Source organism: Macrobrachium rosenbergii, chromosome 8, assembly GCF_040412425.1.
Source record: "Macrobrachium rosenbergii isolate ZJJX-2024 chromosome 8, ASM4041242v1, whole genome shotgun sequence".
NCBI lineage: Eukaryota > Metazoa > Arthropoda > Malacostraca > Decapoda > Palaemonidae > Macrobrachium > Macrobrachium rosenbergii.
The window spans coordinates 71,598,444-71,621,028 of record NC_089748.1 but is presented as its reverse complement, the minus strand read 5'-3'; the positions used below and the strand labels follow the sequence as shown (position 1 = coordinate 71,621,028).

At 42.3% G+C, this 22,585-nt stretch overlaps 1 protein-coding gene across 5 annotated transcripts in view; it reads left to right on the top strand.

Moving 5' to 3' along the window:
• The window catches only part of LOC136840977 (uncharacterized), a 263,752-nt gene that overhangs the window by 43,146 nt on the left and 198,021 nt on the right, over nt 1-22,585 (top strand). For all 5 annotated transcript variants that reach the window (XM_067107982.1, XM_067107981.1, XM_067107980.1 and 2 more), the window contains exon 3: nt 17,459-17,612. In XM_067107982.1, the coding sequence (XP_066964083.1) occupies nt 17,459-17,612 (154 nt within the window). The remainder of the gene's footprint in view (nt 1-17,458; nt 17,613-22,585) is intronic.

The window sequence follows — 22,585 nt, the reverse complement described above, 5'->3', positions numbered from 1 at the left end:
TAATATCTTCGCTCCCCTACATTGATCGGGACGTAAGAGTTCACTTCCCTTCTTGGGCTCCTGCCCTCCGTGTACAAGGGCATGACTACTTCCTTCCTACTTGTGCTGAGTGTTGTTTTTGCTGCCTGTGCTTAGAGAGTTGCGGGGCTGGTGGGAGGTTGCCAGGCATCGTCTGTAAGTTCCACTTCCACGGCGCCCTGGTGGCCTCCCCCATCCTGTTTTTTCTCTTCCCGTAGGTTCTTCCTTATCTCCCCTTCAGTAAAGATCTCTCTTCTTCGCCCTCTTCGCTTGCTTGTCGGGTGAAGACCACGGGGGCAACGGGCGGGCGACCTCTTCTGGATGTCTCCTCTTTCGTAGGGCAGTTCCCCTTTAGTGAGAGGAGTCTCCTCTACTAATCATCTTTGCTTTTTCTTTCAGGTTGACAGTGAGCATCACAGACACAGCAGTAGTTGGCTGGATATCTTGGGATATCTTGCATGAAGGAGTCCCTGACGTTCATTTAGTGTTGCTTTGGGATCGACCACAGTACCTGGTTGGATGACATAGTTCCATGTTGGGATCGTTCTGACTCTGTTCCACCGATGTGGATTGATCGCTGTCATTGCTGGCCTTCATGTATGTTGTGGCACTGCCTCTGGCGTATCTGTGGTCCATCTGCTCCTGCTTTCCCCTGTGTTATGCTCCTGTTAACTCGATGACAGTCTGTGGGCGGCTCTTCCTGGTCTCCTGCCACAGCCGCCCTGGTCGTTCCTGTCGCTGCTGGTGACTTTCATGTGACATTTCTGTCTGTTGCAGTAGCTCCTGCCTTCTGAACTGCTTCCGTAGCTCCTGCATCAGCTGTCCTGATTGTGCCTGCTGCTTCTCCTGGAGTTCGTGCCTGGGGCCACTTCCGTTGTGTTCCTGCCAGCTGCCCTGAAGGTTACGATGTCCGCCATCCTGTAGAAGATGTCGGCGTGAAGGTGAAGGAAGTCGCCCTGTGGAAGTGATGTTCCTGGCTGTTGCAGTAGCTCCTGCCTTCCGAACTGCTGCCGTAGCTCCTGCATCAGCTGTCCTGATCATGCTTGCTGCTTCTCCTGGTGGTGGTGTCCTGGGCCGTTTTGTTGTGTTCCTGCCTGACTGCCCTGGAGGTTACGATGTTTCGTGTCCACCATCCTGTAGAAGATGTCGGAGTGGAGGTGAAGGAAGTCGCCCTGTGGAAGTAGCCGCCGTCTTCTTCATCTTATCTTGATTTCATCTTCTGCTGCCTCTTCCCTTCCTCTCCTGAGGTTTGGGGGTCCCAGGAATCAGACAGACCTCCATCGGCTGAAGGAGAGGAAGACTGCTTCTTCCCCCTTGATGCCCTTGGACATTTAGGGACTGCCTCCTTCCGAGGAGGCAGTGGGTCTCTTGTTGGCTCTTCCCGACCTTTGGGTTAGGAAAGTGATTTGGCATAGCCCTGGGTTTTGTGTTTTTGGGAGCCACGCGGGCGCACAGACCTCAGTTTGCAATCCCGTTCCCAGTCCTAGAGGTTCCGCCTCTAAGATGGGGGCTGCTTCGGGCACCTGTTCACGAGCCGCTCTGAGTGCTCGAGATTCTATGGAATATCGAGTATCCTGATCTGGTCTGGAGAGTACTTTCCTCAGCCCAGTTCGGGAGCAGTGCGAGAGAAAGGGCTGAGGCACCCAGGTGTCTCAGCTCTTCCTGCCAGCACCACAAGCGCTCCCCGAGTGCTTGCCAATGCTCGGTCGGGTTCCCAGCCTGGTGTCTTGATCCTGTCTGGTTCAACACCAGAAGAAGCAGGGAAAAGTTTCCCTTCGGGAGTCCTGTGGGACTTCTAAGGTGCTGACTCTCTTCTGGGAGACAAGTTTCTCTCATTGGCTCTCCCGCCTCGGGCAGGAACCGATTTGCATTCTCCTGTGGGGTCAGGCGTTTGGGGGCTGTGAGAGCTGGCCTTCGAGGCCACGCGCTGCTGCCAGTCTTGGAAGTCTGCATCTAAGACTGGTTCTGTGCCTGGCTCTTTCAGTCTCTTAGGAAACTGAAAGCAGCCGCTCCCAATTTTTGGGAGTCTCATGGGTAGCTCGAATTCTATGAATCATGAGCGCTTTCCTGACAAGAGGCACAGGACGAGAGAAAGTGCTGGATCGCAGACACACCCAGGTGTCTGGGTGCTGACTCAGGTGTCTCGATACTGCCCGCCAGCTGCTTTGGTTGCTTGGGTTTCAACTTGTGTCTTGAACCTTAGGGTTTGAGCATGCAGGATAGCAGACACAGAATTCCCCTTTGAACCTTCTCTTCTTGAGGGGTTTCATCCTTGAAGGAGTTTAGAGTTTGGGAAACTATAGTTCACGGCAGACTAGTTCTGCCCTGTCCAGTTCTGATTGTGTTTGCAATTGGCTCAGGTGCACGCGGCCCCTGGTTGAGTTTCAGACTGGCTGGCTCACTTGCCCTCAGCCCTGGTTGGCTTGTGAGACTGGCTCGGCTCGGAGAGCTTGCCCATCCCGCCTGCCTCCCAGTCCACCGCCATACCACCCAGCTGGATGCGTTCGGGTGATTGTCAGTTCGTCGGCTCGCTCGGCCCTACAACCAGTTTTTTCCGATTCGGGTTCTCGGCTCTGTTCAAGTGAATGTTCTGCTCTTCCCTTCCCAGCGCTCTTGGTAGCAGTAATCTCTGGTTGATTATCGCTCTTGGTCCACCTTCCTGCTTATCTTACTGGCAGGACAGGTAGGGGTACTCTTTCTCCTCACCTGTTCTCTTTTCCTCTCAGTTGTTCCAAGAGGTGTGAGACAGGCAGAAAGAGCTCTTCGGAGTTCGGCTTCCTGGCGTGCTTTGGGTGTCGGTCCCATGATTGTCTCGTAGTACAACCAGGTAGCCGAGGAGGGTTTCATGGGATCTGTCAAGGTCTCCTCCCACAGGAGTTTCATGCTTTGGAAGCAGCAAGGGTCTTCCTCTTCAAGTTGCGATCACCCTTATTTTTTTGGAGAACTTCCTGCTGATTTGTCAGCGACTCAGGATCCCTGGGACAGGACTGCAACTCCCCCAATGAATAATCTTCATCACTCACAACCCTTGCAGTTCTTGAGGGCGAGAGTGTCAGGGACTGCTGCAGTCCTTGCTTTCGAGAGCATTCTCGACCAGATGAATTCTTTTCTTCAGAGGAGGAGTTCATTCAGGTCGAGACACCAAGCTTCTCCCCTGCCTTGACAGAATATGAATTCTTCTTGCCTCGGAGGGTCTTGCTGACTGCAGTTCTGTGGGCAATTCTGGTGCTAAGAAGGACTTTGTCCCAATTCGGATCTCTGGTTTCATAAGTCCTGAGTTGGCTCGACCCTTAGAACAAACCTTTACTTGGTTCTGCCTTTCTCTTTCAGAGATTTGCCAGATACCTCGGTAATCAAGGTTTGTACCAGGGCACTGCCTTGTCCTTTGGACAATGGCCAAGACCTTGGGGTCTTAGTCATCTCGACTCGACCTGAGTTCAAGCCAGCCCCCTCAACTCCTAGAAGTCCCAGGCTTTGGACAGAAGATGCGGAAACATAGCCCTCTTCTTCCCTTCTAGGAAAGTGCGCATAACTGTGTCTCTTTCCACCATCTTTTCCATAAGGGAGGAGGAAGAAGGAAGAGAGAAAGAAGTATCGACCTGGAAGAAGTTCTCCTACTGCAGATTCCTGGATGAAATGATACTTATCAAGTCTCTGGAGCTGGCAATGGACATTGCCGAGACCTGGGAATGGATTCCTTCAGGAGAAGTATCTCATTTCCCTTAGGTCTCGGCAATTCTTTTCATTTCATCCATCCTTCTTTCCTCCCGTGCTCCCGATTCGGGAAATGCCAGCCCTGGCTAGAGCTAATTGTCTTGGTTCCTGTCATCTTGCAGAAGCTTCCCCATGGTGGAGAATGGAGGTCTGCTTCCATTCCTCCATCCTTCTTTCCTCTTCGGGGAAGTATGAGGAAAGTTAGGCTAATGCTTGATTGAAGGAACCTTCAAATATGCTTGCATATTCCCCTCACATCTTGTGTCTACCTTACGGATTCACCGATCGAGGAATGCACACCTGTAAAGACTTTGTCTTGAAGGTGTGGGACTGAGACGATTAGTACCTTCTCATCACCATCCTGGGCTCAAGGCAGCCTTTTGGCCTTCCGAGAATTCAGGATGAGTTTTGTGACACTCAATGGTTCATTGAACAACAAACCACAGGAGTGGCATTTGTTGACAAACAAGAGGGAATCGTTTTTCCTCCTGTTTCATATGTTGACATTTGCAGGTACTAAGTGTTTTATTGTCAACATTCATTTAGCCAGAAGCATATTTGTGGGGATCAAATTAGGCTAATTAGCAAAAAGGTTTAGTAACTGGATAACCAAGTGAAACATTATTAATGACCTAATTGCCAACTGAAAAATGATTACCGTCTTGCCTCCTGCACAATGAGTAGTTTTTATCTCCTTCATAACAGACCCAACAGTTTGTTGCAAGGCATGCTGTCTTTTGGTAAACTTAATATCACGTTTTCCCTCTGCAGATTTGTCTGTTTCTTTAGGTTCTTACATTTTATTTGAGTTACAGACAAATGACGGAATTTAGTGCCTCTTAAAACCTGATAGCTGAGGCAGTTCGAGAATTAGTTAACCATGACCCAACCTCCTGCAGGCAGCTACACAAGAAGCAGTTCTTTAGGCAGTACATTGTGTGTTTGGGACTGGGAGACCTTCCAGCTTTTTGTTTTAGGCTTTCTGTTTGAGCGGCATTGCCTTTAGCTGGATATCTCTTGCAGTCCTCTGGAACACTCCCAGGGACTGGAGCCGTCTTAACTGGTGGGTGTCGTTGAACTCCTTCTCGGTCAGAGTCGCTCTTCAAGTCTGGACTTCCTCGTCTTCGCCTTCCTGAGGGTTGCCTCTTTCCCTTTCATTTGTGAAGGCTGTAGGCCCTTGTTACAAGTCTTTTATCTGACCTTTTCTCCTCCTCAGTCAAGATTCAGCTACGGATGAAGCTTCTTGGTCTTGCTGTCCCAGGAACTGTTCCTGGGTGGCATGTGACTAAATTTTAGGGTTCCTGTCCCATGCTCCATTCCATTCCAAGTCAGTTGGATAGAGATGTTCCCTTTTAGGACCATCTCTCATCTTCTGAATTCCTTGGTGTAGAAGATGGAAGAACAGGTGAAGGGGATCAATACCTCGACTAATTCTTGGATTTGTAGGTGGACTCCAAATCCATTAGCATCTATTGTTGGGTTCAATTTCTTCTTGTTCCCTCCTCCTTGGACTTTTGTCGATGATCCAGATCATTCATTCTTTGTCCTTTGGGAGCTGTGGTTTTCATTGAAAAGGCTCGACATTCTAACCTGGATGTTGTCGACATTTTTTGCTGTTATGGCTCTCTCTCCCAAGGAAGAAGTGTCTAAGGACACATCTTCCATCTGGCATCATGAAGCAATCAGAGGAGGTACTCAGCAGCTGATGAGCGACGACGATACTGGTACCTTCAGAGAGCTCAAATTATTATTGATGGCTTGGTCCATCCCTCACATTCTGGAAGTTTCTGTCTGTCTGGAAGCAAGGCATCATTCATAGACCACACTCTTGTCTTCCTGGTCTTGCCCACAGGCCCATTGACCTTTTTTCCTTGGTCCTGTGGTGGCTGCCAACAAGTTGTGTTTTCTTACCTGGCTCCTTCAAAGGATTAGTAGCATCTTGCCTAAGGTGTTTGGTTCTGGAAGTGAGAAGGAAATACAGTGAAGATTCTCTTCCTCCTGGAAAAGAAAAATCCTAGATCCTCCTTTGGATGAGAATAGGACTACAACCAATTATTGCTGGATACAAATATCTGATTTAGGTAAGATACACATCAAGCACCCATTCTATTTTTCTTCTAGAATCATTGTATTTTAGAGTGTGCTCCTTCCTCTAGCAAGGAAGGAAGGAGAGTTTTGATTTAAAAACCCTATCTCTGGTTTTAAGATGACTGCCTTCGACTCTAAGATTCTTCCAGCCTATTTTTACATGAGTACACAATTTCCTCATTCATAGAAAAGGTCCAGGCAGCTGACATTTTCTTGCAGTTTGCTAAGAGTTTAAACTATTTCAGCTCGCTGATACTTTTTGTGATTGCTGATGAAACTGCCTCAGGTTTGTTTCATTGGACTCACTTGATTATGTTCTGAGTCTTTACTTTTAAAAATGGGTTTTTATATTGTGATAACAACAAATGCAAAATATTTTTGCCTATTTCAGTTATTGTCTTGTTTGAAACTAAATATACAAACCTATAGTTAGATTACAAATGACTTTCAGTAGAATGCTACTGATATCTCCTTTACAAAAGGCCAACTGGAATGTTTGTTCTGGAGAAAAGATCCCTCTTGAAATTTACTGCTAGTCTGTTGACTGTTGCAAGTTGTTAGCTGAAGTAAAGGAGAAAACAATGATTGGAAAAATGGAAGATTTACTTTCAAAGTTTGTCTTTTTGTTTTGTACTGAATCCAGGAACAAATCAATCTGCATTGAACAGAAAGAATTACGTCTCACAAGTTGAGATGAGCTTTCTGTGCCCTAATAATATATCTAATTCTTTATTTAATGTTTTTAATATTCTAATTGTAATATTACATTTTTAGATATAAATAGCATTGTAACATGAGATCCAAGATTAGCTAGACTATATTCGAGATACAGGTTAAATTTTTTCCAGACAAATCTTTCTTTTTGCCATCTTTGACATTGATGTGTGAGGTTTTCTAAGCAAGTGGTTCCTTGTATTTTTAATTGAAGAATTTACATTTTCATCATTTATTTATTACTTTAATATTTTTCATTCCTAACAACTGATGACATTATTTCCTGTTACCTTCTGTTGCTTCTTTCAAATGAAAATATTTTCTTGGGATCTTTTCCCAATTTTCAAACAAGTGGAATAATGTAAAATGCTTGTAATTATATGTATTAAGGTTTGTCACCTTCTGAATAATAATAATAATAAAATAGCTAAGGGAAAATGATAAATGTTATGCAGAGTTTTGAAATGCAAGAAGCAACAGAATGATATTTTTGTTATCTGACTTCCAAAGTTGGGGGGAAAAACAAGGGACCACTTTCTGGTTTTTGTCCTTTGTTTATCAGTTCCAGATTGATTTCAAGCCTGATTTCCAAACGTAGTACTTTCAATACAGTATTGTTTATTTACTTCTTCAGTTTAACTAGAGCGAAGGGTTTTTTGGAGACTTTAGTCATTATATTTCTGGTAATAGATCTTTTTCACAGATGGTCCAGCGTTACTCTGTCCAGGGTCTGTGAATGTATAAACTTGTTTCATTATGCGCCATTGAGATTGATATATCTGTCAATCAGAACATTGGAAATGAAACTGGAAATTGGAAACAAAAGGACAGAGGAATCTGAAATAGATCTAAGAGCCAGAAGTGCACCACCAATTGCATTAGGGAAAGTAAAAAGCTTTGAGAACTTCAATGTTTCAAATTTATATTAGATCCTGACCCCAAGAAGTTAAATGAAAGGTCTGATGGTCAGGCAGGTCTCTCTCTCTCTCTCTCTCCCCTCTTTGACAAAAATACCAGCCATGGTTTGAGATACATGTAGACAAATTATATGACAGTCTGACCAAATTCAAAAGTAGTCTGTTGTCATTCAAATGGAAAATGAGAATATTTTTGTGGGAGGAATAGGATCATGATCAGAACAGAGGGGTCTACTGTACAGTGGTGGAAATGTAAAGAAAGTGCAGGAGGGAGGTTAGAGGTCTGGTTGAGAAGTGTTGGACCAAGCTGGCATGCATCTATGGAGGTCCAGGGAAGAAGAAGAAGAGGGAGACCAAACAGATGACCTTCTGTTTAAATTAACTTTTTTTGATGCTATACTTCATTGGCAAATCATCATTAGATGGAAAAGGCTCTGAACTGACCCCATATAAAACATCAAGCTTTGGGAAGAAAATCATAAAATGAAACTGACAAATGTTTTAAACACCCTGATATTGTCCTTCCTCAAACAACTTCTTTAAAATGTCATTCCATTTGAAAGGGATGTTAAGAAAATTCTGGATTCCATTCAGCTCATCAGAGAAGATTGAACTATCCCTTTCTTTTTTTAAAAATTTTCTTTTTTTTGCTTTGTAAATCAAGATTAGTGGAACTATAGATTTTTATGTCAACATAAAATCTTTGGGGGATGAGTTCTTAGTAATACAGTGCCTGTTCCAAATGTCTGGCATATCTTTTTAAGACTAAGTAACTACAAAACTTTTTGTTCTTCTGGGGCCAAAGTTCGACCTGCTTATGTTTATGCAGATGCCACAGTTTTTAATCTGGAATCTAAAGGACATTGTTAGCTAATAGTCACCTTGTACAGTGAAAGCAGGTTCTTCCTGATCTCAGGGAAACTTGACATTGCACTATTTGACAGAGAACCTGATAGGGCATTCTTTGAGTGATTCACTAGGCTTGAAAATCATTAGTGAGTGGATAGGTTTTGGAGAAGATTTTTACAGGTGACAGCAGCAAGTTGCTGTTGATGGATCGATTCAGTGAACCAAGGTTTACTGTGTCTGGAGTTTAATAGGGGCCTGTTTTTGGTCCATTTCCTTATTTTTGGTGTATAAAGGAAGAATATGGTTGTTATAAAAACAGGATTGTTCAAAAGATGGAAATGTCATAAAGTAGTTTAACTCTTTCAAAAATGCCATTTTCGTAGCCCCAGAGATTGACATGGACTGAGATCATTTGAATGGGGTAGTTACCTTTAAGAGGTTGAACTCCAGTCAATTTCAATTTATTTTGACTTGCAGATATTTTCCACCCCATATCCTCAGAATTTATCTTGGGATTTGCTGAAGTGAGAATGTGGATTTAACAGATGTAGAAATTTCATGAAATCAGTAACTTTTAAGAAATTTCTCATGAAAGTTTGGTAAATGCTGGGAGGATCTTCCCTGCTGTTTCAAACAGATATTTATAAAGTTTTTAAATGGGACAGCCATTACAGGTCATTTGTAAGTATTCATTTTACCCTCTGATTCTTTTTTATGGTTCAGTATGGATGTATCTTTTAAAAGTGTAGGTGATTTATCTTCTTAGACAAAGTTCCACTAATAGGGGGACCCTTGGCTTTCTGTATTCCCAACATTAGAGAGATCTTTCCAGTTGAGGCCATCACCTTGGATCTCCTGTTTTCAAGATTTATTCAGTGCTTTACTCTTTTTTTTCAAATTACTTTAAAGAACACCATAATATGTTTTTGAGTTTGACTTAACAAGTCATGGGCCCTTAAGTTTTTCTAAATATTCCATATTTTTGACATCTTTTTATAAATTTATTTTTTGTAATATTTTTAGCATGTAATTACATATCTCTCAGCCACTTCACAGTACTGGACATTCAATAATCTGTGTGGTTGGAGGAAGGAGAAGTTTCAGTAGGTGATCAGGTCCCACAGGAGGAGGTGAACGACCTAAGCAAACAATTGATGCATTGCATGTGCATTTGTTTTTGCAAGACTTAGGTTAGCAGTTGATTTATCTTTTGATTATTTGAGTTTAGTTATTTTAATGGCCAGTTTAAGTTCACTTATCTTTATTATTCAACCATTGGGATATGTATCTTGGCAGCAGTCAAGTCCTTCAGGTTTTCTGAAATCTTTCAGGAGTTTTGAGTTTTTCTTATTTTGTTTACTTGTTTTCAGTCATTCACTCAAGGCTGTACAGACTTTGGCAACCTTTTTATCTTCATTTTGAGTTTGTTGTTATGGCACTTTGAATGGGTCACCTTCCAGATGTTTTTTAGAATCATAGACCTGATTAATGTTTTTGTTCATTGTTTGATCCTTCAGCCATCTTAAGGTGTTATTTTGTATTTTTTCTTTGGACTTTTGAAAAATCTTTACAGCCTTTCACTGTTTTGTGCATCTTCATTGAAGAATGTCATTCCTTTTAGTCCATAGGTAGTTACCAGTTTTAGGCAAATTATGGAAATGTCGTTAATCTAAAGGTTTTGATGAATAGTGAGTTTTTATGAATTAATGATGAATTGTAATTAGTTATATAGGAGTTTCAATGAGGTATGGATTCAATTAGTTTTTGACCTGAGAGTCCCAACATTAAATTTTTGTAAAAGTGAAAAAGTCATGTAGTTATTTGTTTTTGTCCCCTGTTAAACAGTGGTTCATTTACAAATGTCTTGAAAAAATCTTGATGCCTGTGATGATGGTTTTAATTATGCTGTAACAATGGTGTTTCAACACTTTGTTATCAAAGGCACCTTTAAACTTTGCTTCTGTGTGCCCATCAAATTTTTGCACCTCAGTGTTTTTATTTAGTTTGCTGATAATTGAGTTTGGCAGAAATCTGCCTTCAGAGCAATAAACCTCTTACTGACTTGCTCAGCGGAGACTTAATAATTTCGTTGGGATCACTATGTGGTAAAACTTTGGGCCATTAACTTTCCAGGTGAGTTATGCGGGGTTGTTCCAAGTCTTATGAGTATTTACCTCGTATATTAACACCTCCAGTTTTGTACATGCAACTTACCCGTCAGATATATACTTAGCTATAGTCTCCGACGTTCCCGACAGACATTCAAATTGGAGCGGCACACTGGACAGGTAGGTCAGGTGATCTACCATACCCGCCGCTGGGTGGCGGAATAGGAACCATTCCGTTTCTAATCAGATTTTCTCTGTCGCTGGTTCCGCAACATCTGTTGTTGGTTCCTTCTGCTTTGATTTTCATTTTTCGCTTGCTGAGGATTTTTTGACTGAATTTGGTGAGTTTATTGGATCTTTGGTTTTTTTTACGCATTTTGTGGATTATTTTGATTTTGGCTTTGGTATTTTCTTAAGAATGTCTGATCAGAGTGTTGCACCTGTTTCAGATGTGTGTTAGTTTTTCTTGATTGTAAGGTGAGATTTACCTAATCTTCCGGTAGATCCTCACACTGTACATTGAGGTAGGGGAATGATTGTTCTTGAGAACAATGTGTTGAATGCTTGAGAAAATTCATCTGATCTGGAATGGAAGGTTTGTCTTTTGTCTGAAGTTGGAGAAGGATAGAGTTAGGAAAGGCGACAAATTTCCAGAAGCTAGGTAGGTCAGGTCTACCTTTAAGGAGGAGAATTAGATTTTAACATTTTCCATCAGATCTCTAATCCTGGTTCCGGCCAGTTGTTTCAGTTCCTTCTCCTTGATTTCATCGAACCTGTGGATTTATTTCCTCTGACCTTTGGAGATGTATTGGATCTTTGGCTTGGCATCCGCTTTGATTGGATTGTTTTTTGAATTTTTGCTTTGGATTTTCTTTAAGTGAGAAATGATAGTGATGCAGTGTCCCCAGTGTAGTGGAGGGGGCGTCTGATCGGCTCCGCATTCGCTCCTAGGCCTAGACCTCTTCCAAACTCCCAGACCCAGTGGAGGAGGAATGTTCATTGATAAGCCGCAAGGGGGATGAAGAGAGCAACTGGTCAGGCGAATGGCAGCGCTCCTTTGAGTGCATCCCAGGCTGCCTTAGATCGCTGCCAGAAAAGGGATCTTGAAGAAGTGTTTCTCGTCTTCTGCTTCTTCTTCTCGAAGCGCTGGTTGGAGTTCGGCTGGAGAGTCCCTAATATTCTTGAAGATTCTCCTGGAAGGCTCCTAGAGGAGGACACCTTGGACTCTAGGCCTGAGCGCTTCCTGAAGGTTCTCCTGTTGTCAGGAAGAGATCTGTAAGATCTCCCCCTTCCTCTCCATCTGGAGGTCAGGAGTCCAGTGACAGTGCAGATTTCCCCAGGCCTCCAGGCTCAGCTGACCGCTGCTCTTGCTGGCTCTTTTCAAAGAGCCTCTCTCTCCCAGGACCAGTGGAGGAGGAGGATCAACTTTCTTTCTCCCAGCAAGTCAAGCATTCCCATTTCTCCTGTTAGTGCCCGTCCCAGCAGGCGCCTCTTCTTCCAGGCTCTTCTCTCCTGGCAGGCATTCTTCTCCTCCAGGCGCCTTCTTTTCCAGGCGCCATCATCCTTCCAGGCGCTCTTCTCCTTAGGCGCCCCTCCAGTAGCAGGCCTCCTTCCTGTTAGGCGCTCTCTCCTGGCAGGCGCTGCTCTCTTGTAGGCGCTCTAGGCGCTCGGAGGATAGCGCCTCTCCACCCAGGCGCCGCGCCTCCGCGTGTTCTTCTCCTGTTGGGATGCTTTCCTCAGTCTGACAAGCGCTCTCTTCAGTCCCCGTTCCGCTCTAGAAGTTCCTCCCCAGCCGCTCCTTTCTCTGTTAGGCGCCTCTCTCCCAGCAAGGGCTCGCTGTTGGTTCGACCTCTTCTCCTGTCAGGCGCCAGTCTTCAGCAGGCGCCATCTCTCCTGATCAGCGTTCTTCCAGTGGACAAAGTGCATTTCTCCTTCTAGGGCTCTTCTCCTCAAGTGCCCCTCTTCTTCTCTTAAACGTTCTCCTCCTCCTGCTGGCCTGGAGGAAGTTATCGGAGGATGAATCCCCTAAGGATATCAGTAGTTTCTGATTACAAGAGGTTGACAGCTTTACTGGTTCAGGAGTTTGGAGATTCTCTTAAGCCTGCTTCTCCTCCTTCTCCTGGTTCCATGACAGCACCAAGGCCTCTAGATCCTCCTCTTTGTCAAGATGCGTCCTACGATCTCCATGAAGGAAGGCGTTTAAAGGTTCTTCGGAGAGTGGATCAATCTAAGAAGGATGCAGGCAAGACTGTTTTCTCCTTGCCTCCTTCCAGACTTTTGGGAAGAGCGGAATGTGGTATGAGACCAAGGAACCGATGGGGTTAGCTCTCCCCTCATCTGCTGGCTCAGATTTCTCTTCTTGGTTGACTCTTCCAGAAGACTCTCCCTTAATTTGGCCAGGGCTTCTTGGGGATTTGTGAATTGGATCATTTCCTCAAGGGCCTTTTTAGAGTGCTGGAAGTCTTCAACTTTATGGACTGGTCTCTTGGGGCCTTAGCTAAGAGGACTCTGGAAGAGGATTCCCTGTGTTTGGAGGACCTCAGCAGTGTTTTGTCTTGCTTGGACAAGGCTGTCAGGGACAGCTCTACTGGAGATCGCTTCCCTGTTATTGGCACTGCTATTGCTGAAGAAGAGGTCAGTCTTCAGTGCTTTCCTGGTCCAAATCTGTTTCTCCTCTTCCAGAGGTCCTCCTCTTGTACGCTCCTTTTTCTAGCCATCTTTTCCCCCAAGAGACTGTGAAGGAGATTTCTAGTTCTTTGTCTGAGAAAGGCGACACAGGACCTTTTGGCACAGTCGTCGAAGAGGATGAGACCTGCCGTCCCTCTTGCTGAAGAAGGAGAAGGCTCCTTTCAGGAGCCCTTTCGAGGTTATCCTTGATCCAGATCCTCCTTCAGAAGCAAAAGGCCAGAGAAAGAAGATCTAGACCTTCAGGACTCCCTATCCAGGAAGTCCAAGTGAAGAAGCAAGTCCTCCAGATGACAGTGGGTGCCAGACTGCTACTTTCGCCGAGGCCTGGGCACAGAAGGGGCGGACGAATGGTCCCTCTCCATTTTGAGGAAGGGCTATCTCATCCCCTTCGAAACCTCCTTTGACAACAACTCCCAGGAGTTATCGGCCAGATACAAGGATCCCATCAAGAACCAGGCCCTTCTGCTAGGGGTGGAACAAATGCTAGAAAAGGAAGCCATAGAACCAGTTCAAGATCTCCATTCCCGGGTTTTTACAATGGCTTTTTCTGGTTCCAAAATCTTCGGGGGGTTGGAGACCGGTTCTGGATGTGAGCGCCCTGAATTTCTTTGTCATCAAGAAGAAGTTCAAAATGGAGACGACATCCTTCGGTTCTGTCAGCTCTTCGTCCAGGAGATTGGATGGTGTCCCTGGACCTTCAGGATGCTTACTTCCACATTCCCATCCATCCCTCCTCCAGAAAGTTCCTCAGGTTCATGGTAGGCGGCAGAAGTTTTTCAGTTCAGGGCTCTGTGCTTCGGACTTTCCATAGCCCCCAAGTGTTCACGAGCATTCTTAAGGAATGTGGCTCACTGGTTGCATTTAGAGGGGGTGAGGATTTCCTTGTATCTCGACGATTGGCTAATTCGGTCCTCATTCAAAAAACAGTTGTCTGGAGGACTTTCATTTCACTCTAAAATCTGGTCCAGTCTCTAGGACTTTTAGTAAACCTCGAGAAGTCCCAGATGATTCCTCAGCAGAAATTGTCTACCTGGGGATTCTGATGGATTCTTGGGTTTTCTAGCGTTTCCCTCCCTGGAAAGAAGGGAACGCTGCCTTCAAAGGTGACAGACTTTCTAAGAGAAAGACAGTTGTTCAGCGAGGAATGGATGAGTCTGCTGGGGACCATTTCCTCGCTGGAACAGTTCGTTTTCTCTAGGAAGGCTTCACCTAAGACCTCTTCAGTTCTTCCTGAAAGAAGTTGGGATCGAAGTCCCAAGATTTGTCAGACTTTCCAAATTTCGGACAAGATAAAGGAACATCTCCGTTGGTGGTTAGACCCCAAAAACTGGGTCTAGGAATTCTCTTCAATTGACCCTCGCCTAGTGTTGTTCTCAGACGCCTCGGAGTTGGGTTGGGGAGCAACACTAGGCTCGGAAGAAGTGTCAGGCACCTGGGACAGGAGATCAGATGTCCTGGCACATCAACAGGAAGGAGCTATCAGCCATTCATCTAGCTCTCATCCAGATTCGAACTTCTGGTCAAGGGGTCAAGTAGTTCTAGTCAACTCAGACAACACCACAGCCCTGGCTTATATCAGGAAGCAGGGAGGAACACATTCCTTCTCCCTTTATTTATCACAGCAAGGATGTTGCTGTTATGGGTGGGGAGAGAAACATCATTCTCCTCACCAGATTTGTACAGGGAGAAAGGAATGTGAGAGCGGACCTGCTCAGCAGGAAGGACCAGGTTCTTCCCACAGAATGGACTCTCCATCAAGAGGTTTGCAAAAGGCTGTGGTTCCTGTGGGGAGACAATATCGACCTCTTCGCAACCCATTGGAACAAGAGGTTGAGAACTACTGCTCCCCGATCTCGGACCCCAGAGCAGTAGCAATAGACGGCCTTCTCCTAGATTGGAAGGATTAGACGGTTATGCCTTTCCCCATTCAAGATCCTGGGGGAGGTAATAAGAAAGTTCGTTTCTTCAAAAGGCACCAAGCTGACCCTGATCGCTCCCTTTTGGCCATCTCAAGACTGGTTCACAGAGGTACTGGAATGGATGATAGATTTTCCAGGTCGCTCCCTCTCAGGAGCGATCTTCTCAAACAGCCCCACTTCGACAGATTTCACAAGAATCTCCCGCTCTCAACCTAACTGCCTTCAGACTATCGAAGGACTGGTTAGAGCGAAGGGATTTTTTCGCACAAAGGCTGCAAAGGCTATCGCCAGAGCCAGGAGATCTTCTACCTTGCGCCTCTACCAGTCGAAGTGGGAGGTTTTTAGAAGATGGTGCAGGGCCAATAAAGTGTCCTCTTCCAGTACCTCTGCAATGGACATTGCGGATTTCTTTATCTTATCTAAGGGAACAGTGCAACCTTGCTGTTTCCACCATCAAGGGATACAGGAGTATGCTGTCTTCAGTTTTTAGACACAGAGATCTGAACATCTCGGATAATAAAGACCTTCATGACCTTATAAGGTCTTTTTGAAACTTCAAAAAACAAGTCCCTAAGACCTCCCAGCTGGAATTTGGACATGGTTTTGAAATTCTTAATGTCTAATAAATTTGAGCCTCCTCGATCTGCCTCTTTCAGGGATTTGACCAGGAAGTCTGTTCTTTTTGCTCTTGCTTCTGCCAAAAGATTAAGTGAGTTACAAGGCTTTGGAAGCAAAGTTGGTTTTAAGGAAGGACTTCAGCGATATGCTCCTTTAAGCCCCTCTTCTTAGCAAAGAATGAGAACCCTTCAAACCATGGCCAAGGAGTTTTGAGGTCAAAGGTCTTTCTTCTTTAACAGGACAAGAGTTGGAGAACACTCTCTGTCCAGTAAGAAGCCTTAAATGCTATCTGGAGAGAAAGAAACAGCTGGGAGGTAACACTGAAAGTCTTTGGTGCTCTGTCAAGGATCCTTCAAGAGCAATTTCTAAGAATGCCCAGCCTTTCTTCATTCAGAGGACGTCATCAGGAGGCGCATCTTTCTTGTGAAGATGAGTACATTTACAGCTCCTTAGAGTGAATGCACATGAGGTGAGAGCCATAGCTACATCTCTGGCTTTTCACAAGTCTTGGTCTCTCCAGTCTATTGTGGACTCTACTTACTGGAGATGTAATTCAGTGTTTGCTTCTCATTATTTTGAGAGATGTATTAGAGTTATTATGAGAAGTGCTTCTCTCTAGGAGCTTACGTATCTGCGGATTCGGTGCTGGGTCAAGGAGCTGAAGCTAATCCTTTTTAGTTTAGTTATTTAGTTTTTTTTTACTTTTTTGTGTGTGTTTTTATGGTTGATTGGAAGAGGGTGTTCTAGGTATGACTCCCTTTTCAATTCTTATCACTAACAAGGTTGTTAGCTTGGTCAGGTGGTCGGTTTTGGTTGTTGTGCTCCTTGTTTTTTATTTGGACACCTAAAGCTCTGTCATGTAAGAGGGATAGCCCCCATTGATATGATTCAGGTGAGGGCTCTGTCTTGTAAGTGGGTTCAGCCCCATTGACACGATCCATAACAGGCTCTGTCATGTTAAGTGGGTCTTTCCCCATTGATATGATCCAGAAGGGCTGTCAGTCACAGGTCACATCCTCGCTGAAGCTCTTGAGGCAAGCAGACTCATAGACAGTATCCATGAAGTCTTCTGCCCAATCAGGTAAGAACCATGGTTTTTTTTTTTCCTACAACATATGTTGTTTTTCCCGTTTTTTAGTTATTAGCTGTCTCTTGCCCTCCACCAAGGGTGCCAATCAGCTAAGTATATATCTGACGGGTAAGTTGCATGTACAAAAATGATATTTTTATGATAAAATAAAGTTTTGTACATACTTACCCGGCAGATATATATGATAATGGCCCACCCCAGCCTCCCCCCTCAGGAGACAGGTGGAAGAGAAAATCTGATTAGAAAACGGGAATGGTTCCTATTCCCGCCACCCAGCGGCGGGAATGGTAGATCACCCTGACCTACCTGTCGTGTGCGCGAAATTTGAATTTCTGTTGGGAACATCGGAGACTATAGCTAAGTATATATCTGCTGGGTAAGTATGTACAAAACTTTATTTTATCATAAAAATATAATTTTCACCATACAGTTCTGCATTTTTGATATAGCTGAATAAAAAGTTATCCATCTTGTGTAGCTTGTATGGAGATGGATGATTCTTGTCTGCTTAGTCAAAAGTTACTTTTTTCTGCATTTTCTGAAATATTTTTTTAGATTTGTCTCATTGGAATCACTGTATCATATCTACCTCTAGCCACTGTATATGCTTTTTTCCATTTTTTTTAATGTACACAAAAGTTTGTTGTGGTTTATGTAACAATACAGTGTCTGTAGGTTTAGCTTTACAGTACATGTACTTCTGTGTTACTAAATTGTTTATATATTTGATTTCAGAAATTATGACTGGATCACAGAAACTTTTGATATAAATTTTTGTGATTTTCGGAAGAAAAATTATGAAGAGATCTGTGGATTTGAACTCTACATGGATCTCTCTCAGTGGGATTTATTAGCTAATGGTCTTGGTTTAAATGCTGATGAAATAATGGTAAGTACCTGTGTTTCATAGTGATATGTAGTGGTTCTTGTAATGTCATAGAATAAGGGATATCAGAATATTAAATCTATGTCAGTAGGTGCTTTTAGTAAAAGATTTTCTATTAAAAACATTTTAATCTCTTGTTTGGTATTTCTTTGACATACCTTATTAAGTAGAATTATGGGAAACAGGATTAGTAGAAATTACTGTACATGATTTCATATAAATTTGGAGCAATGTTTTACAGGTGATAGTAATAATGAGTGGTAATTACAGGCAGTCCCCGCTTATCGGTGGTATCAATTAATGGCATTTCTGTTTTACGAGGCTTGGCTAACGACAATGTTAACCAGATTTTCGACGCCGGTAAGCGATTATCAGCACCAGTAAGCGGTTTATCGGCATTGATAGGTGGTTTATTTGCATCGGTAAGCGGTTTATCAGTATCGACAGGCAGTTTTCGGCACCGGTAAGCGGTTTATTGGCGCTTGTGGTGTCGTAAACGCCATTTATCATAATTAGTGTCATATTCCACTTATCAACGTTTTTCGGTTATCGGTGCTCGGCCAGGAACGGAACCCCCACTGTTAACAGGGACTTCCTGTACTTCAGAGGCAGTTGTCCTTTAAAAATGTCTTAGTAAAGAAGCAGCTGAAACCTTCCAAGAAAATTAAGCTTACGAGTAAAAATTAAAGAGTGAACTTTGATTCCTTGAACTTCTAAGGATTTTGAAGAACACAACTTTTTCAAAGAAATAATTATCAGTCTGAAAGGTATAATTTGCCATTACGTGGAGTATATGAGTTTCTACACAGTTATTCTTTTTTTGTTTTATACTGTACTGCTGTATAATTTGAAGTAGTACATAAGTTAGACATTTTCTGCCTGAATATTATTCATTGTATTATTTGGGAATAGTCCAGTTAATCCTGCTGCTGCTAAGTTTGTTTCTTGTTTTGTAAATACAAATTCCTGTATTTTACCCAAACCCTAAACTACCAGTAGTGGTAGAGTACTTGTACTAATGGCCCTGTAATCTGGAATTATTGGTATTCTGTAGTACTGGACAGTATATATGGGCTTTTGTAGGTTACTAAATGAATTTTGCAGTATGTTTTCAGTACTCTGCTGCATTCTCTTTCTATACCTTGCACTTTTCATCCATAACACTACCCATTCTTGCACTCTGCTTTTAACCTTTGTAGCCATGACTTTTCCCCCAGAATTCTGGCATGGAAAATTTTTCATGTACATGTACTGTATTGGAATAGTTCCAGGTAAGATTTCGATAATGCACAGGTCTCCTTGCATGTGTATTTCAAGTACTCTATCTGTAATGCGTGTGATCTTAAAAGATGAATGGCTTGTATGGTGCAAAGTGGGGTGCATGTAGAGCAATATCTTTGGAACCCCCCAAAGGATACATCTGTTTTCTAATTACAACTTGCTGATGAGTATTGGACAGAATTTATTTTTGTTCCGACACAAATACGAACTTACATTTTCATATATAGAGCATTTGCGCTTGGCGCTCTTTGGCTGCTGCAATCATTAGGCCTGTGGTCACACGTGACCTGAGATGGCGTGACTCCTCCATTGTGTTCACAGCTGCGTCCGCCTTTGCACATGCTCTCTGAGTTGTCTCCAGTTTTTGCGCTGTACTGTTTTTTCTTTGTGTCTGTAGGGTGCACATGCCCCCACTTGACTTATGTTTCCAGGGCCAGTTTCCCCTTCAGGGCCATTATACTGCAGTGCATTCTGTGTTTTTTCTGATTGGGTTTTTTGACCCTTTGTTTGATGGAGAAGTACTGTCTCCCTGTGCATAAGAGCACGAATCAAGTGCATAGTGAGTGATAACGCAGTAATCAAATGTTCAGGTGCTTCCCTCCTTTGCTGTCAGGGGAAAATCCTCCATTCTGTTATGACTGTATTGTGCCCTTGACTGTGAGACATTGGCTGGTAGAATGTCCCAATCTTGGAAATCTAAGACGCAGGTTTCTCTCTTGGGGATGTAACAGAGATGGACATTTTATCCTCTCTACAATTCTTGGTGAGGATTGTAATATAGAGCAATTATATATCTTTGTTAAGGAGGCAGGCCTCCTAAATAAAATTTAAATTATATAGATATGCAGTGTATGTATGTACAGTAAAACCTTGCTTTAACGAACCGGGAATCAACAGACATCGTATTTAACGGACAAATCCGGCCAAGGGTAATGGCTGCTGTTGCTTACATTTGCTCATGCACTAACCTCGGCATTGGTACAAAATTGGAACTTATCATATATTTCTCTGTGTAAGACGACCTTTAGATAAGTCGAGGTCAAAAATTATGGCAAATTTTCTTCAATTTATTTCATAACTGCAGTGTAAGATGACTGCTAAATTACAAAGCCATCTATGTGCAGTAAACCCCCCTTACTCATGGGGGATGCATTCCAGACACCCCCGTGAATAGTTCAAATCCTTGAATACTGGTTGAAACCCCTCAAAAATGCTTATAACTGCCTATCCTATGTTGAAAGTTCACATACCAAATGTATACTTAAAGTATCATCCTACATCAATTACTGTATAACTTAAATTATCCTATTATTGTATTAATCTTTGAAATTATATTATTAATATCATTTCAAAGTCATCTTGAACATTAGTACCCTTAAAAATATATACATACGTACTTCCAGCCAAATCAGAGAGAGTGAGTTACCACTACGACAAATTCTGCCAGCCTTGTACTGGCAGGGCAAGTGAGAGAAAGAGAGAGAGAGTTTATCACTTTAATCTCTCGAGGAATGTTAATTCATTTCTCTGTACAAAATTTGTTATTTTTTCCTGAGAGAGAGGGAGTTTTATCTCTTTAATCTCTTGAAGAATGTTAATCCATTTCTCTTTACAAAATTTGTTATCTTTTCCTACGTTCGTTGTAGGTTTCTTTCGTTTGTTTATTTTCTCCCTGTCTTTTTAGTCACTTTTTAGCTCTGGCCTTGGTAGGTGTTCCTTTCAAGTTCTCGTCTTAATTTTTGTATTTGTAAATGTTTTAAATTTTTAAAATTTTTAAAGAAGTTTTTCCCATTGTATAAGTGACATTTTAAGTATTAATTTTATGTAATTTTCCAGCCTTGAAGATGCATCATGTGATGTGAAACGTTGGCAGAATAAACTTGATCTTGTTAGAAACATGCATGCCTTTACCTCTTCAACCTGAGATGTTTGTCGGGTCTGAAAATCAGCAATTCTTCTATATATATATATATATATATTATATATATATATATATATATATATATATATATAAATATATATATATATATATATATATATATATATATATATATATATATATATATATATATATATATATATATATATTTATATATATATATATATATATATATATATATATGTATATGTATATGCTATATATATATATATATATGTATATGTATTATATATATATATATATATATATATATATATATATATATATATATATATATATATATATATATATATATGTATATATATATATGTATATGTATATATATATATATATATATATATATATATATATATATATTTATATGTATATATATATATATGTATATATGTATATATGTATATATATATATATATATATATATATATATATATATATATATATATATATATATATATATATATATGTATATATGTATATATATATATATATTATTATGATTAGCAAGAATTCGCTAGCAAACTGCCTCCCCCTCCTTTTTGTTGTTGGATTGTTCTGTTGTGTTTCATTTACTTTGAAGTCGACTGATCGATAGACCATCTGTCTATCGACTTAAAAACAAGGGTTTAAAAGAGGCGCTCCCATTTTTGATAAAGATCTTTCCTTCGAGGCAAAAGTAATCTGGCTTGGGTGTTTCTACAGGCCAAAACCCTCCCTGCGGGCAGCAGGTGCAATGAGTCAAACATCTGTGTTGACGCCCCCTGCCCCATAGGAGGATAAAAGCAGAAACCCACGAGGTCTCGACACACACGCTGGCTGGAAGATATGGAATGAAGACGCCCTCAACACACCTGGCCCCACCGATGCCCTTGCATCCCAAACCACGTGGCCCTTTCAAAAGTATACTTTTCCTCGTGCCTTCGACCGTATTCCTCGAGCCCACATGCCACTGCTTGAGTTTCGAGGAGTCCCCATCGCCTTGCCCCCTTTACGGAAGCCCTAGCATCTCACCACGTGGAAGAAACTCGCCCTCGGAAATCGCAAGTCATCCACGGACCGCCTTCACGCCCCTCGAAAATCTGCTAAGGTAAAGTGCCCTGGAAGAGCCCCATTTCAGTCACGCTTTTGTCTCGTAATATTTTCTTAAAGAGAAAGCCAGAAATCTCCTTGTCTAATGTCCGCGCTCTTGCATCGGCAGGATTAATTCTTTATTACTCCTTTGGCACCCTCAGTGCAGCTTCAATTCATTATTCTTTTGTCTATTTTCATTACTGGCGTATAATGTGCATATCTCTCATTTCAGAGGATTCTATTTCGTGGAAGCTTCTCGGACTGTGTCTGGAATCCCCAGTTTCATTCAATCCAGTAGGAATCTCCTTGGGATAGTAATCTACTTGAGTTCCTCTTTCCTGTACTGATATCATTTATGTAAATACACTCCTTTAAATTTGCCCACGTGTTTTTTTAATATTTCCCTCAGTAACCAGAGCCCTATGCTCATATGAAATTCTCCTTTGTTTTTCCTTTTTTTACGTTTTCCCGCACCTACGAAGTCAGAATCACAAGGCTAAATTAACTTAAATTGTTGCTACCTGTCTCACAGAGCATATTTCAAACTAAAACCACGGAAAACGTAAAAATGGCGACCTGGCCATAGATCTCGTTTTGCAGTTGCAGTTCCCTAGTGTTGCTTTTATTGCATTTGCAACTTGCCAGATCAGCTATTAGCAAAGCTAAGCTGGATACGAGAATTACTTAA